The sequence below is a fragment of the Pinus tabuliformis genome, chromosome 9 (genome assembly GCF_031772625.1).
Source record: "Pinus tabuliformis cultivar Carrire ecotype Pingquan chromosome 9, CPIR1, whole genome shotgun sequence".
In the NCBI taxonomy this organism is placed as follows: Eukaryota; Viridiplantae; Streptophyta; class Pinopsida; order Pinales; family Pinaceae; genus Pinus; species Pinus tabuliformis.
In genome coordinates, this window is record NC_142307.1 from 33,129,803 (window position 1) to 33,147,163 (window position 17,361).

The 17,361-nt window shown below is 40.0% G+C and overlaps 1 protein-coding gene across 4 annotated transcripts in view; it reads left to right on the plus strand.

The window, feature by feature from the left end:
* Positions 1-17,361, plus strand: part of LOC149146967 (uncharacterized) — a 223,113-nt gene that overhangs the window by 184,703 nt on the left and 21,049 nt on the right. For 3 of the 4 annotated variants that reach the window (XM_089440631.1, XM_089440630.1, XM_089440632.1), the window contains 2 exons: positions 6,016-6,183; positions 6,284-6,340. In XM_089440631.1, coding sequence (XP_089296757.1) covers positions 6,016-6,183; positions 6,284-6,340 — 225 coding nt within the window. Of the gene's footprint in view, positions 1-6,015; positions 6,184-6,283; positions 6,341-17,361 lie in introns of those variants that run through there. The other variant, XR_016262855.1, reaches the window with a different exon arrangement.

A 17,361-nucleotide genomic window follows, 5' to 3' on the forward strand; every position in this document is an offset into this window, starting at 1 on the left:
TCCAAAATTCTATGGACCGTATCAAGTACTTCAGCGCATCGGAGAAGTAGCCTACAAGCTAGCTTTGCCACCCACTGCAAAAATCCATCCAGTCTTCCATGTCTCATGCCTCAAGAAAGTGATTGGGAACCATTGCTGAATTCAAACCAGTCTACCAGAATTGGATGAAGAAGGTTCAATATGGCTCCAACTTGAACAGGTTCTTGACACGCGAGAACGGCACCTGCGCGACTGCATTATCAAGGAAGTCCTCGTCAAGTGGAAAGACACCTCTCCAGAAGATGCGACTTGGGAACCAGCCACTATCCTGCAGTAGTTTCCGTAGCTTCAGCCTTGAGGACAAGGCTATTTTTATGGGGGAGGGCATATTAGGGTCCAACCCTAACCCCCTTATTTATGTAATAGGGTCGAGTCATAGTTATAGTTAAGTAAAGAGTCAATAAAGCCCATATTAATAATTGTAAGTGGTTGACCCGCATTTAAAGAAGGGACCACAGTTAGTTGCAAATGGGCCATGGTATTAGATAGATGGTATTAATAAGAACCATGGTATTGACCCATGGTATTGCATGTATGAATCCTATATAAAGGATAGAGACTCCCCTCGAGGAGCATCGTGTCTTATTTTGTAATTGAGCCCAACTCTATTGGAGGTTGCCCCCTCGAAGAGGCAAGTGAACACTGCTTTCCTTTCTGAATAATAAAATACATGCTATTATTTCTTATAGTTCTGTGTTCTGGGTATATTTCTTCGCATATTTGGTATTCTAGTATCTTCTCGCAGGTCAAAAGCATAACACATCCCACATCTTTGTCTTTCCCCTCAACCACTCTTCCCTCTGCCTGTAAATAAGACGAAGGTTGGTGTGCACATACACCATTGTCTCTGCCCTGGACTGCTCAAGCCTGCTCTTCTTCACACTATACAAATTCCCATATGTGCTCCAATTCCTCTCACAACAAGAGGATGAAGTCACTTGAGAGAGGAGCCTCATGGCTAACTGCTGAAGAGGAGGGCTTGTTGCCCCATGATTTGCCCACCAAGAATAGTGCTTCTTAGCCCCCCTGTCTCTAATCACATCATATCCTGCAAATTGACTAGTGCCAGTGGAAAACTCTGCAAAGGCATCCTCCACCTCATCAAGGGATGCTCTGTCCTAGAAAACCCCCCTGAATGCATCTTTCCTCCCCTGTGAGATTTCACCATCCATGTGAGGAGGGAATTTGCGGGAAGGTCCACCATTCAGCCACTCATGGTTGTAGTATTTTGGGTTCAATGAGTGAGCCAAACAATGTAAAGGTGTGCAATTCTTGTCCCATCTGCTGACAAGAATATCTTGTATAGTACCACAGAAGGCCTCTAGTGATGTCTCATACTCGGGGCACTCACTCTGTAGAATAATGCTCCTCACAGACTCAATCATGGAATCCCATCCCTCATAAACCTCTCCTAGGATGGGTTTGTCTGTATCTGCAAATCGAAGCAAAGAAATGATAGGGTCCATGATCTGAATAATTAGATCTACCCTCTCCCACCAAGCATCATCTAGCACTGTGTCCTTCACTCTTTTAGAGGCTACTTGATCTGTCTTTCTCCAAAAAGACCAAAACTTAGAAATAACCATGGCCCCAAGAGCGGTCTTGACCTCCCTCAACCTCTTCAACATCATGAATGAAGAGGCAAACCGTGTATCGACAATCTTCAACAATGATAGATTGTTATACTCCTCGTAGATAGTGAGGGCATTTGTATGATTTTGCACAAAGTTATGGATATGTTGTGCATCCTCAATAATGTTACCAATCTAAAGCACATCAAAAGCAATGGATTTCGGTGCTAAGTTCAATGAATGGACAATGCAAGGTGTCCAAAACACTTGTGGCTATTTAGCTTCCACAATCATGCCAACAGCCTTGCAAACAAGTGCATTATCTGTAATGATTTGCACACAAGAATCAACACCTACATCTTCAATAACTTTAATAAATAACTCACCCATAAATTGTGCATCCTTGTATTCTCCAAGTGTATCCACTGCTTTCAAGAAAACTGGACCATTCAAGGAAGACACCATGAAGTTGATGATTGGGTGTCATGCTGGATTTGTCCATCCATCAGAAACAATGCTAACCCCAGATGTTGGCCATGATGCTACAATAGGCTCAAGCATTTTTTGCACCTCTTTTTTTGCCTTCATCAACAATGTGGTTCTAAGCTTCTCTGAACCAGGAGGCACATACCATGATGGAGACCCGTGAGTTAGAGCTCGACACATCTCAATAAATAGAGGTGAGCGTGCAACATTAAATGATATGAAGTTTTGATAGAAAAAGAAGGCAATGGTGAGATCAAGCTCTTCCCGTTTCTCTTTTTGAAAAATCTTGTCCATTGGACCAAGTGTAATTGCTCTTCTTTTTGCTGCTTGTCCCCCAATAGAACTCTCAAATGGAAATTTGGTGGTGCCTTTCCTCAAAAATGGAAGGGGGTCTTCATTCTTGGTTTTTCTTGATTTTGCAGCCACATTTTCCATACCAACAGTGAACTCCTTTTCCATTTCTTTCCTCTTTTGTAAAGGAACAACTTTACAAGCTCCAATTCCACAACCTGGTAAAGCCAACAAATGGCCTTTCACATGGTAATATGTGCTTTTGAAAGAAATGTGGCAAAAGTTGCATCTCCATTGCACATTGCCTCCTCCCTTCCCCTTGGTGCTTGTCCCATCCTCTCTTGTGACATATTTCCACAAGGGATATTTCTCAATGCTGTCTTTAGGTCCTCCTCTTCCCTCAACATTACTTGCAGCAGACTCTGATGATATTGGGGGAGGAGGGGCATCTCCAATGGAGACATTCTTCCCCTTCCTTTGCCCCCTAACTGCTGCCCTTGATTGAGCCATGAATACTGTAAAAAAAATAAACAAAACATGCACAAATTTGTAAAAAAAAATCATATACAAACTGCTGTAATAGAAATGCAAAAAAATAGAGATGAAATGCACTTACCTGGTGCTTGAATCTCCTTGCCGAACGCTCCACACCCTTAGCTCCTTGCTCCAAACCCTTAGCTCCTTGCCCACAGCTCAAAGTATGCAAAAGTGAAAGAGAGAAATGGTAAAAAACATAAAGAACAACGCCTTTTTTATGCCCGCGGGTTTCATTTTTGGGGATTCAAATCCCAAAATCGGGACACGTTGTGTCCTAACGGGACACGTACGAGATTCGTACGTGTCCCGTTAGGTCACGACGTGTCCCCTTCTAGGATTCGAATCCCCAATGAATCGTGTTCGATTTGCGGGATTCGGACATGTGGCCCCTTTTCAGCAAATCCAGTTTCTTAGATGGTTATGCATTTTTGAATTTTGTAGTTGTAGCTAGTTCATTGCTTTTGTTATCTACGGTAATTTTCCCATTTGGAATATTTCATCACTTGCATTTGATCTTCTCCGAGATGTAGACATAGAGAAACCTTTCCTAGGAGAGGTTTATGATGGCATGGATACCATGGTTGAAAAAACTATGGAACTTATTACACAAGAGGCTCCCACTCTTCTTTTTCTAGATTTTGATTTTGCTGAACAAGTGAGGTCCATTATTGTTACTAGGTGGAATAGCTTCAACATTCCATTGCACACTTTGGCACATGCTTTGAATCCAAAATTTTATGATGAAGAATTCATTGTTGAAAGCAATGGGAAGAGGAAGGCTCCACATAAGGACAAGGAGGTGGCCAATGGAGTGAAGACAGACTTTCTAAGGATGTTTCTAGCTTCTTTACAAACTGATGTAAGGCAAGAATTTGCCTGTTTTGCTGCTGGATTAGAGGATTTTGCAGAATATCAGCTTTGGATGAGGAGGACCATGGACCTAGTTAAGTGGTGGACGTCATCGGGCAAGTGGCGTTCATTTGCAAAGTCTTGCCACTCGTATTCTATCACAAGTGGTAAGCTCTTCATCAACAGAATGGAATTGGAGCACCTACAGTTTCATTCATAGTGTGAAGTGCAACAAGTTGGGATCGCAGAAGGCAGAGGACCTTGTACATGTGCATTCAAACCTATGCCTTGTGTCTCGTAGGGGTGAAGAATATACAAGTGGACCTCATAAAGATTGGGATGTGGATGCAGAATGTCCTGATTTAGAGCTCTCTTTTTCTGCTCTTGATATTTGTGCCAATGGCGATGCAAGCTCAACTAAAAGTACTAGTAGAGTTGCCTCTTCTTCTGAACAAGCATCTTGTTCTATCTTTGCTGACGTGGATGAGGAGTTTTATTAGCAATGATATGTTAATGTAGCCATAATTGTCTTTAGCTCGTGTTTTATTTCAGTTTTAGCACATATAGCCTCACATATAAAGGCTAATTTTGGACATTTGCATCATGTAATCATCTGTTGGAGTTAAAATAAATTTGAATTTCCTTCTAAAATGTCATTTATATATCTCATTCTTTATTTTCTTGCAGAATAATGTGTTATTTAATATTGACTATATATATATATATATTTATGATGTTTTGGCTGTTTTTCCATTTTCTGGGGGCCACATTTCAGGCCATCTCCGTTTCGGGAACTTCTTGACGTTTTGGCGTCTTGTGCAACTTGTGTCTGCAGACAAATTTAATCCACTCTTATCTAATCAATTGGGAGCACAGAACACCACTTGGAGCTCTTTTCTGAATCCAAACATGACACCTGTTGCAGCGTTTAAAGTCATGTCCATCAGCCCTTGACCAAATCATGCCAAGATTTGTGACTTGGCTAAATTGATTCATGCTGCTTCTGCAATGAGCAGGAATTAAGTGAACACTACCTTATAAAGGAGAAGTGGCTTCTAATGAAAGGTGGCCCAAATAGAGTAGGACTTCTTTGAGTGGGAGGGTTCCAAGGTTCTCCATTCATCTCCATTTCTTGAGATTCTATTAACACTCTCATTTGAACAAAAAGGTAGAGTTATTGGCATGTCCTTGAATACTCATTCAGGATTAAAAATAGAGTCCTTATTCTGGAATTTGGAATACCTGCAGACACCTTTAATAATGACAGGATAAATCTGAAGCTCACAGTTATTTCATATAGAATAACTAAGAAGAGTTGCATCAAAACATGTGTACTTACCTTTACTATTGGAGATTAACACCATACCCCATTGTCATGACTCATGCTACTTTGTCAAAGAAAATAACTGAGATGACGCAAATGCCAGTTGAATTATTCATAGAAGTTTCAATTAGAAGTATAGTTTCTGAGCTGTTCATTACTGACCTTAAGCTTGTTGTTCTTGGAACCCCCCAGGACTGATAATCTGCAGCCCACTGTTATGCCTCTCCCTGCAGCACTATTGCAGCCTGATGAATTCACGTGTTCAATCTCAGGCTTCAGGCTGTTTGTTTATGATGTTTCTTGGACACTTCATGAGCTTTTAAGCTATATGTGTTCTCAAGGGCCAATATTAATTTAATGAGTGTTGGTTTATACTTTATAAGCAGCCCAGTGTTTGGGCTTTAGCTAGTGCTTGTGACAGTTGCATTTGCATTTGCGACCCACTTTTTTTTGTATAAAATATACATATGTAAGTCTCTGTTTAATTGTCAAAAGAAGCATTTTATTGAAAAAAATTAAAAGAAAAGTATAGTTTCCTGTTACAACCAGATAATGACTTTCCTTTACCTTGAAGATTTCAAAGAGAGAAGACTTGAAATTTGTCTGAACATTTCTGTGATCAAGTTGGTAATTATGCTTCAATTTCAAATTTAATGATCATCTATGAAGTTATGATATGACTTGGAATTTATCTGAACATATCTGTGATCAAGTTGGTAATTATGCTTCAATTTCAAATTTAATGATCATCTATGAAGTTATGATATATAGAATAGTACAGTAGAGGGCTAATAAAGCCATCGATCATATCACAGCATTCTAGCTTTTTAGAAAATTTGTAACATGCAATTACAACCAGGGAACCTTATCTTTCATATTATTTGTAATAACTTCTTTGCGGCTTCTCATGGAATTTAGCTTGTCGAACCAAGGAAAAGGGATGCTGCAATGCAGACACCAGAGCATCTAGCAAAAGCAGTATTGCTAATGATTACAAATAATATTGGCTCAATTGCCATGTTGCATGCTCGTGCAGCAGGAGTTGATCGTGTTTTGTTTACAGGCAGTTTTCTGCATGGTAATAAGGTGGGATTCTTTTTACCATATTAAACTTGAATCTCTAAATTTTATCAGTTTTCTTTAACAACTATATTTATTCTTGCCAATAACATATATTTCTTGGCAGGTAGCTATGAGGCTTTTAGCAGTTGCCATGGAGTTTTGGTCCAAAGGCCTGATTAAGGTGAGACAAAAAGTATTTTTTTTATAAGTTGTTTGTGGGTGTAGAAAGGGAAAAACAGTGCGTCTATAGAAAGGAAAAAATGGTGTGCAGGAGCTGAAAAAATAATAAAGTTGAAATTTTGAGGATCTGAATTTTATTGCAGATTCAGAAATTTCACCTCAACCATGAGGTTTGCAGGATCTACTTTCTGTGAACCGTCAGCCTTAGGGCCGAATCTGAAATATAAATTACAACATTGTATATTTCACAGTCCAACCAATTCAACAGACAGCTCAAGAAAATAAATATGAGCATGTGTACTTCAATACCACAATTCTACAGTCCTTAGGGCACACTTCCGAATATATACTGGATCTGGATTTTGAAATGTCTTATTACAACATATTATAATATCAGTAAATCTGCTGTTTTATCTTTTAAATGTGTGTTAAATCACTTAGACAATTCAGCTCTATGTCATGCAAAATCAGCATGCACAACCACGACTAGAGTCTACTTAATCAAGAAGATAACATAAGCTGAAATATAGTCTGCAACTACACAATATTTGGACAGCTGGAACAATTCCTATAAATATGTAATGTCCTCTACAAATTGAGGATGAATGAAGGACAAAATAGCCTATCAATCCCTGTAGGCTACAGTCTTCAATAAAGGGGAAACCCCCAAAATACCCAATGTCTGGGCGAGTTTTGGGGTAGTTGGGCCAAGAAACCCAAAATTGGAGTTTGGAGTAAAATTTACTCAATCAATTAAGAGGAAGAGACCCCTCTAAGAAATCTATAAATACAAGAGGGTTGAATTCATTTTGGAGTGTCAAGTGTGGATTAATTCATTTGTTTTTTGAGCATTATCTCTGATGGTTTTAAGACCCCTTCTACCCTATCAATTTCGGTGGTGAAAGATTCCACCCTAGTTGATCAATTCTTTCCTATATTTATTCTATTTGGGCACAACAAGGAGCACTATTTTCTAAGTAGATCAAATTCTGGAATTGAGCTCTCTCTGACTTGCTCTGTTGCTGGGATCCGTTGCTAGTAGTCTGCATTATTTTTTGATGCTAGCGAAGTGATTGAGAGGCAGATCGAAAACCACCATTGAAGGTAGTGGGAATCATAACCCCGGTTCCCCTATACACCCTAACACTAGGACAACTAAGAAGAGTCATCAACTGTTACTTCCTCGATTCACAAATAACCAAGCCGTGACAAACCAAGAAGTTATTGAGCCAAATAGACTGTTGGATGAATACTTTCGGGAGTATGCAACACAAGAAGAAAACACATGAGCAACCATGACTTTCAATATATACAACAACTTTAGGTCTAGAGGACAACCAAATTTTGAGCTCACACGCAAGGTAAGTAAAATTACCCTCCCCTCATTTGATGGATCATCTAAATGTTTAGCAAGAGCATGGGTGCAAAAATTGGACACTTACTTCAGGCTTAACCCTATGTTGGAGGCAGACGCTATCAAATTCACCACTCTACATCTTGAGGGAGAAGCGCATGAATGGTGGTACCATGGTCTAGTTACATTGGGGCATACAAACATCAGTTCATATGAAGACTTTACACAAAGTTTGATAAATAGATTTGATAATAAGAACCCAGACATACACTTCAGAGAATCGCCATAGCTCAAACAAACTGGATAGCACAAAGAATTTATTGCAGAATTCTATCGAATCACAGTCATGGTGACAGATATATCTGAAGAACGATTAGTCATGCTTTTCACAGAGGCATTAGCCGCAACTCTACAAGGCTGGGTCAAGACATTCAACCATGCCACCCTTAAGGAGGCTATCAAGAAGACTCGGGATATGGGTAATGCAACAACTAAGTGTAAGGCTCCATCCAAGCCCTTCATTCCCCAAAAAGATAAGGAGAAAAAGGCCTTTCAAGTTGCAACGTGATTGGCCCACAAAAAGCAGATTAGATGGGGAAACCTGAACCGAGTTAAGGAGGAAGAAGCTATGTTTTACTTGCATGGTACCATGGGAACCTAGGCATCACTGTTTAGGTAAGGGAAAGATTCACTACATCGAAGTGCTCTTTGACGAGGAAGAGGAAGGAGAAGAACCCACACCTAACAATGAAGAACCCGTTGAGCCTAACAGTCCCAAGGAAGAACAACCACAAGAAGAAGCTAAAGAGGAGGAAAAACCTTGAAAAGAAAAGAAATCCCAACCACAAGTTAAGATTGTGACTCTATCAGGAACACCCAGATATTACACCTTTAGGGTTAGGGGAGTCATCAAGGGACAACGCATCATAACTTTGATTGATGGGGGAGCTACACACAACTTCATTGATGCAACATTAGTAGCAAAGAGAGTGCTTCCCACAGAAGAAATCAAAGGCCTTAATGTGATAGTAGCAGATGGGTACAACTTGGATTGCACACGAATGATCCCAAGTTTGAGTGTAACTCTCGGTAACTATACTTTTAGTAGTCATTTCTATGTAATAGATCTTGTAGACCTCAATATGGTATTAGGGGTTTAATGGTTGTATTTGTTGGGCAAGCAGATGATGGACTACCAAGCACAGGAGATGGAATTTAAAGCACCAAATGGAAATGGCAAACCACAAATCGTTTCAACTAGGAAATGGAAGCCCTATTCAAGCATGGAGATGTAGCATACATAGTAGAATGCAAGATTATGAGCCAAAAGACCCCTAGCAATGACAAACTGCAATATAGGATAGATATTCAATAAGTGTTAGAGAAGCATGCTCAGGTGTTTGGTGACATTCCTCCAGGATTATCCCCTAAGATAGGGTTTGAACATCAACATACTATAGAATTGGAAGCAGGGCCAAGCCCGTAATAACCACACCATATCAACATCCAAAGAAATTCAAGGATGAGATAGAGAAGACCATTCGGGAATTATAGCAATGGGCCATATCAGACCTAGCTCAAGTCCGTTCACCTCATCCGTAGTTTTGGTGAAGAAGAAGGGTGGCACATGGAGGATGTGTATTGATTACAGAACTCTCAAAAAGAAACCATCAAAAACAGGTATCCTATTCCCAAGACCGATGAATTACTGGACGAGCTTCATGTAGCAGTATATTTTTTGAAGATCGACTTACGATCAGGGTATCATCAAATCCGAGTTCAAGTGCAAGACATGCCAAAAACAACATTCTAGTGCCACTACATACACTTTGAGCTTTTGGTCATGTAGTTTGGACTAACCAACGTTCTTGCCACTTTCCAATCTTGCATGAACAACATCTTCAACAAGCAACTAAGGAAATTTTTATTAGTAGTTTTTGACAACCTTCTCATCTATACCAAGACCTGGGATGATCATTTGGAACATCTGGATAAAATCTTGAGCATCATGAAGGAACAATCACTTTATGCCAAGGCATCAAAGTGTGAGTTTGGATTGGCAGAGATTCTTTACTTGGGACACATAATTAGTGCAAAGGGAGAACAGGTTCATCAAGAGAAGATTCAGGCAATATTGGACTGGCCTACATCCAAAAGCCTAACTAAGTTACGAGTATTCTTTGGGATTTGCAACGGTTTGTCAAAGGTTTGTCTTAGTTAAGTGCACCCTTGATGGATTTAACCAAAACGGCAACATTCAGGTGGACAAAAGAATTCGACATGGCGTTTAACAAGCTCAAGGAAGTGATGAGCTCATGTCCAGTTTTGGCCCTCCCCGACTTTAGTCAACCTTTTATATTAGAATGTGATGCATCAGGAGAGGGAATTGGGCCTGTTTTAATGCAAAAGGGCCATCCCATTGCATTTGAAAGTTGAAAGCTCCAAGATTCAGAGAAAATTTACTCTATATACGACAATGCGATGTTAGCTATCATGCATGCTTTGGAAAAATTTAGATAATATTTGGTAGGAAACATGTTCGTAGTTAGGACAGACCATAACAACCTGCGTCATTTCTTGGGACAAAGGGATCTAACAAGCGACAACAAAAGTGGGTAAGTAAGATCCAAGCCTATGATTTTGATATTGAGTATGTGAATGGGAATAGAATATTGTGGCCGATGCACTTTCCGGAAAGCCTGCAACATGTACCCTTATGGCGCTTACGGAAAATTGGAAGACTCATCTCTTAGCAGAGTATGCCAAAAACCAGTTCACTTGTGCACTAACTGACAGGCTCGTTCAAGATGACTGGTACAAGGTAATTGATGACATCATTTACTATAAGGACATGATATACTTGGTTTTGGAATTTTCCCTCAAAGAGAAGATTTTGAAGATCACGCATGACACTCCTTCAGCTGGACATCAAGGGTTCTTCAAAACATACCAACAGATTAGGGAACGTTTTTCGTGGAAAGGTCTTAAGAAGGATTTGATGAAATACGTCAAAGAATGCGTGACATGCCAACAGAATATGGTCGAACACACACACCCTGCAGGTCTTCTCCAACCTCTACCAATCCCAGTACAAAAATGGGAGAGCATCTTGATGGATTTCATCATAGGGTTACCCAAAGCGCAAGGAAAGGACTGCATCTACACTGTGGTGGACAAGTTGACCAAATTTGCACACTTCTTTGCCATCTCAACTGACTATTTGGCTAGACAAGTAGCGTAATTGTTTTTCAAAGAGGTCTTCAGACTTCATGGACTACCAAAGAATATAGTCAACGATCGGGATAGTAGGTTTATGGGTGCTTTTTGGTAAGAGCTCTTCAGAAAAGTGGGGACATAATTAGCCCCTAGTACTAGCTATCTCCCACAAATAGATGGTCAGATAGAAATCATGAATAAGTGGATTGAAGGGTACCTACGTAATTACGTGACAAGTTAGCAAAAGACATGGATCAAATGGTTGTACCTTGGGGAGCATTGCTACAACACCACCTACCATTTATCCATTAGGATGACACCCTTCAAAGCACTATATGGGTATGATTGACCATCCTTTATGGACGCGATTTTTGGAGACAAGAAGGCACATATTGCTAAAGATTGGATATAGGAGAGTTAGGACATTCTCAGGGTACTCAAGGAAAATATGCAGGTTGCTCAAAATCCGCAGAAGATGTATGCAACCTAGCATTGAACAAAACGCAAATTTGAGGTAGGAGACCTCGTTTTCTTGAGATTGCAACCCTATATGCAGTCTACACTCAAGAAAAAGTGGTGTAGAAAAGTTGAAGCCTGGGCTTTATGGGCCTTACAAAGTTCTTCGAAAGATTGACGAAGTGGCATATGAGTTAGAAATGTCGAGGGACAACATAATCCATAATGTATTCCATGTGTCATGCCTCAAGAAGGTTGTGGGATAGCAAGTCACCACCTTTATCGAATTGCTGCCATTAGACGAAGAGGGACAATTGGAACTGATTCCGGAAATGATCATGGTGGTGCGAGAAAAGAAGTTAAGAGGGAGAGTAATCTTAGAATACCTTATCAGATGGAAGAATCTACTAGAGGACGCAACATGGGAAGGAGAATGAATATTGCAACACTCAAATTTGCAATTGTTTGAGGGCAAGCAATTTCGGACAAGGGGGATTGTAATTTCCTCTATTAATTGAGGATGAATGAAGGACGAAATAGTCGATCAATCCTCGTAGGCTACAATCCTTAATAAAGGTGAAAACCCCTAAAATACCCAATGTCTAGGCGAGTTTTGGAGTAGTTGGGCAATGAAGCCCAAAATTGGGGTTTGGAGTAAAATTTACTCAATCAATTAAGAAGAAACTCCTCTAAAATCTATAAATACAAGAGGGTTGAATTCATTTTGGAGCATCAAGTGTGGATTAATTCCAATGTTCCACCAAGTTTCCGGGACGAGGAGGCGAGGGAGTGGGGATACACAGGAGCGGCCTATGCAAAAGCTCCCCACCAATTTTTAGGAAATGTGTTGGGACGTCAAGGTCTTAAAAACTTATAAATATAAAATATATATCATTGAAATTTTAATATTTATAATTTAATTGTCTTTATCATTATATAATATATATAATACAACACTTACATCATGAAGGATAAATGATAAATCGATGAATCATATAACTGAAACAAATTTAAAACAAAAAACATGATATCATATAATCATACATCATACATATAAGTTTGTAACTCTACAGTGTAACTACTAAGTTACTAACAATGTACAATGAAAATAAAATTATAAATGTTTAAAGTTTTAAAGTTTAAACCATATTGATGTTCCAATTATGAACATTGAATACTGATTATTGAAATAAAATTATAAAAATCAAGTCTAATACATTAAGAGATAATTTTATAGACTCAAGTCCAATATATCATGATTCATATATCAAGATTCAAAATAAACTGAAGTCTGAAACAAAAAAGCAAATAAGTTAATAACATAAGAACATATCAAAAGATAAATGAGCATAATTGCTCAAGGTAATGCTACTCTAGTCTCTGGATCTAGCTGTTGCATGAATAAATGAGGATCAACCCATGTTGCGGGGGAGCGCCCCCCCCCCCCCCCTCGAACCCGCTCCCGAATCGCGCTCCTGGCGGGAGCGGCTTGGGAGCGTGCTCCCGAAAATCGCTCCCGTCCGGGAGCGATTTTCGGGAGCGCGCTCCCTTAAAAAAATTTGCGCTCCCTGGTCTGTTAGGGAGCGACATAGGGAGCGATCGCTCCGGCGCTCCTTGAGCGATTTTTAATGCCCGGGAGCGATCGGGGAGCGATCGCTCCCTGATCGCTCCCGGACATTAAAAATCGCTCCAGGAGCGATTCGAGCCGGGCCGGGAGGCGGACCCGAAAATAAAAAAAAAATTAGAATTTTTTTTTGGTTTTATAAGCCCAATGGGCCAAAAAAAATTCATTCTAACTTCATTGAGCTTGAGTTTGGAGCTGGAGCAAGAGCAAAGGAGCGAGGAGCAAGTGCTGAGGAGCGAGGAGCAAGTGCCAAGGAGCAAGGAGCAAGCCTGCAGAGGTAAGTAACTTAGTAATTTAGTTAGTTTAGCTGGTTAGGTAGTTAATTTAGTTAATTTAAAATAGCTGTTTGAGTTTAAAGATCATGTATTTAAATTAAATTAATTAATCCCAATAAATTAAATTAATTTGCAGATTCAAGAATCAAAACCCTACAAACATCAAACACCATGGACCTGGCTATATTTATTGGCATTTTCCTCTTCCTGGTCCCTTTTATGGTTATTATGGTGCTGGAAAGTAGGAAACGGAGGGGGCCCCAAACTGAAGAGGGGGATGAAGAAGCTGGAGAAAGTCAAATGGGTGAAAACCCCAGTGAGGAGGAGCTGGAGGAGGGTGAACATGACCCTCAAAAAACTAAACAAGACCAAACTCCATTGTGGAAATATGTTCACAGGGCTGAAACAGGGAGAGGGGGTGGAACCACTAAATTTCATTACCCCCATTGCAACACTGATTACACAGGTTCATACACCCGTGCTAGAAGACACCTCTGCGGGAAAAGGCCATGGGATGGAGAGAAACAAATAGGAATCAAAACTTGTACAGCGGTGTCAACAGCAGATAGAGCCAAATACATAAGGGAAGAGGAGGAAGCCCAATACAGAACAAAAAAATCAAGGGGTTTCTTTGAACCAAGCTCACAATCACAAAGAACTCCTTCAGCATCCTCCCAAGGCAGTGGATATGGACATGGAGGCACAGGATCATCATCTTTAAGGCGTAGAACCATATCAGATTTCCTTGATGAGGGGTGTAGGAATGATGTGGATTCAAAAGTTTACAGGTTTCTCTATGCATGTGGGATACCATTAAATGTTCTACGCTCACCTTATTGGCACGAAATGGTTTTTGCCATAAATGATGCCCCTAAAGGATACAAGAGCCCTGGGTATGACAAGGCAAGAACCGTTGGCCTTGATCATGAAAAAGCAAAAATATCACATTCTTTGAATAAAATGACAAGTTCTTGGACTGACCATGGGGTGTCCATTGTATCTGATGGATGGACAAATGTAAAAGGCAAGCCATTGATAAGTGTTCTTGCTGTGTCTGTTAGTGGTCCCATCTTTCTAGCTGCACATGATTACTCAGACAAGTTCAAGACCGCCATCAACATTGCAGAAGCATTACTTGAAACAATTGAGCGTATTGGCCCATACAATGTCATCCAAGTCATCACTGATAATGCTCCTAATTGTAAGGCAGCGGGAGCAATTATTGAGGATAAATACCCGAACATATTTTGGTCTGGATGTTTGGTTTACACATTGAACCTTCTGTTGCATGATATTGTCAAAAACAAAAATGAACAATACCAATGGATTGGTAATTTGTACAAGAAAGGCAAACAAATGATAAAATTTATTACAAATCATAGCAATACCCATGGCCTTTTCCGCAGTCACTCGAGATTGGAGTTGCTGAAGATTGCGAGGACTAGATTTGGTAGCTATTACCTCACCTTCAGGCGCCTTTTGAAGGTAAGAGAGGCATTAGCTAGCATGGTATCAAGTCCACATTGGCAGGTGTTAAAGGAAAGGGCTACAAATGTAGCTGACATGGCAGGTTTTGAAATGGTGGAGGAGGCCGCTCTTGATGGGCAGTTTTGGACAAGTGTGAGGCAGGTATTGGATTTCACCAAGCCAATTTATCACATGATTCGGTTTGCAGATACAGACAAACCAGTGATTGGCGAGGTGTATGAGCAAATGGATACCATGTTGGGGGAAATAAAAGACATTGTTCATAATAGAGATCCCAACTTGTACAAACTGATTCATGATTGTGTGTGTGAACGGTGGAATAGGCTTAACCTTCCACTACATTGCTCGGCGTATATCCTTACGCCAAAATACTACTCTACATCTTGGTTAGGCCAACCTGCAGCAGGGGGTGGGGTTAGGACCAAACCCCATTTAGATCAAGAGGTAACTAAAGGATATTTGGAAGCATTAGAAAAGTTGGTACCTGACAGGGAGGAATGTGTAGCTGTGCGCCTTGAAATAGGCAGATACTTCAGTGGCACTGGTTTGTATGGTAACTTCCATGCAATGGACGACAAAGATAAATTTGAATCTCTCACATGGTGGGAAACATATGGCGGCCACGGACTTTTGCCAAAATTGGCAAAAAAAGTTCTTTCACAGGTTGTAAATTCTTTTTCTGCAGAGAGGTGTTGGAGCACCTACAGCTATATACATAATGTGAAAAGAAACAGACTCAATGAAAACCAAGCAGAAAACTTGGTTTATGTGCACTACAACTTGAGGTTGTTGAGTCATTACTGTGATCGGGCTAATGAGGATCCCACATATAAAATTTGGGACAATCACCCAGAGGATGACAATTTGGAGGATGGCATTGTACATATTGAAGAACTAGAAGAGGAACTTGTAAGGGATGAAAATGAAGCAGCAGCCATGCCACCTCCACCTCTACCTCCACCATCCAGTAGCAGTGCTCGAGGTCCGAGTCTTGTTCCTTTGTTGTCGCCACCTCCATCTACACCCTTGCGTGGAGGTTCTAGTTCTGGTCGTCGGTCTGTGCGGGAGACTCCTAGAAGACCACCACGACCTGCTTATACGCCTGGAGACTCTCGTGGCAAGGGCCACATGTAGATTTACAGTTTACTTGTCTTTTTTAGTTTCTATTAGACTTTAGTTTTCATAACTATTGAGTTTTGAGTCCTTGACTCTTGACTCTTGACTCTTTCATATCATAATGATATTTTTTGTAAACATTATATCACTGTGACAATGAAAATTTGAAGTTTGAAGTTGGGCCTTGGCAATTATAATTCATTGGTAATGATTGTGAATTATGAATATGATGCTTTGTGAAAGACTAAAGTTGTTTCATTTCATCTCATTATTCATGTTTCATTTTATAAATTTTTAACATTTCATATCATGTTAACAGTTAGAAGTTAGGACTTAGAAATATCTTCGATATTACTTCTTGTAATGGTTAAACTTAGCTTACAAGTACAACTTTGGTGATCAATGATGATAAATGTTATTGAATTTTCAATTCTGAAAGCTTGAAGTTGAAACTTTAATATTGAATTTGATGAATCATGATTTATAAGACTCAATATGTTGCAGTTGTAATATGTATTTTACTAACTTGTGGACATGGTTGATGACGATTATAATTTCTAGATGATTGATGTGATATGGTTCAATGATCAAGCTATGTTTTTTTATGTTTTTTTATGTCTAATTCATCATTCTACATGTTTTTGTTGACATATATGTATCAAAAATTAAAAAATATAAAATATATATATATTTTTAAAAAATCGCTCCCGGATTTGCTCCCAAACCGGGAGCTTCTGAAAATGGTCGCTCCCACTCCCGTTTTCGCTCCCGCTCCCGCTCCCAAGCAACATTGGGATCAACCATGTCACCATCTGAATCAGAATCACTTGCATTCTCAAACATGCTAAGTGGCACACCAACCAATCCCATCTGTGTTTATTAAGGCTCTCCTCCATATCTACCTGTGCATCATTCTCTGGATCAACATCCCATCGTCTTGTCGGTCCCTTCAAATACTTAGTTGTCTTTAAAAAAAATTATTTCATTAATTTTTTTTCGAATTTTGTCCAAGAAAACGACCCCAAACGACCCCCTTTTGAGGATTCGACCCCGAAATTAGAGAAAACGACCCCTTCCGAGTTTCCTTGCATACCCTGCTTTTTGGGAGCATGGGGAAACGACACCTAGTCGTCCCCAAGTCCCTGGAGCGCGAGGGAGCTAAGAAACTCGACCCCTAGGTGGGGGGACGTGACCTCGTGGAACACTGATTAATTCATTTGTTTTCTTGAGCATTAGCTCTGATGGTTTTAAGACCCCTTCCACCCTATTGATTTCAGTGGTGAAAGATTCCACTCTAGTTGATCAATTCTTTCCTATCATGATTCTGTTTGGGCAGAACAAGGAGCGTTATTTTCTAAGTAGATCGAATTCTAGAAGTAAGCTCTTCATGACTTGTTCTGTTGTTGGGATTCGTTGCTAGTAGTTCACATTCTTTTCTGAGGCCAGTGAAGTGATTGAGAGGTAGATCGAAGCAATTTTCTGTGAATAAACTT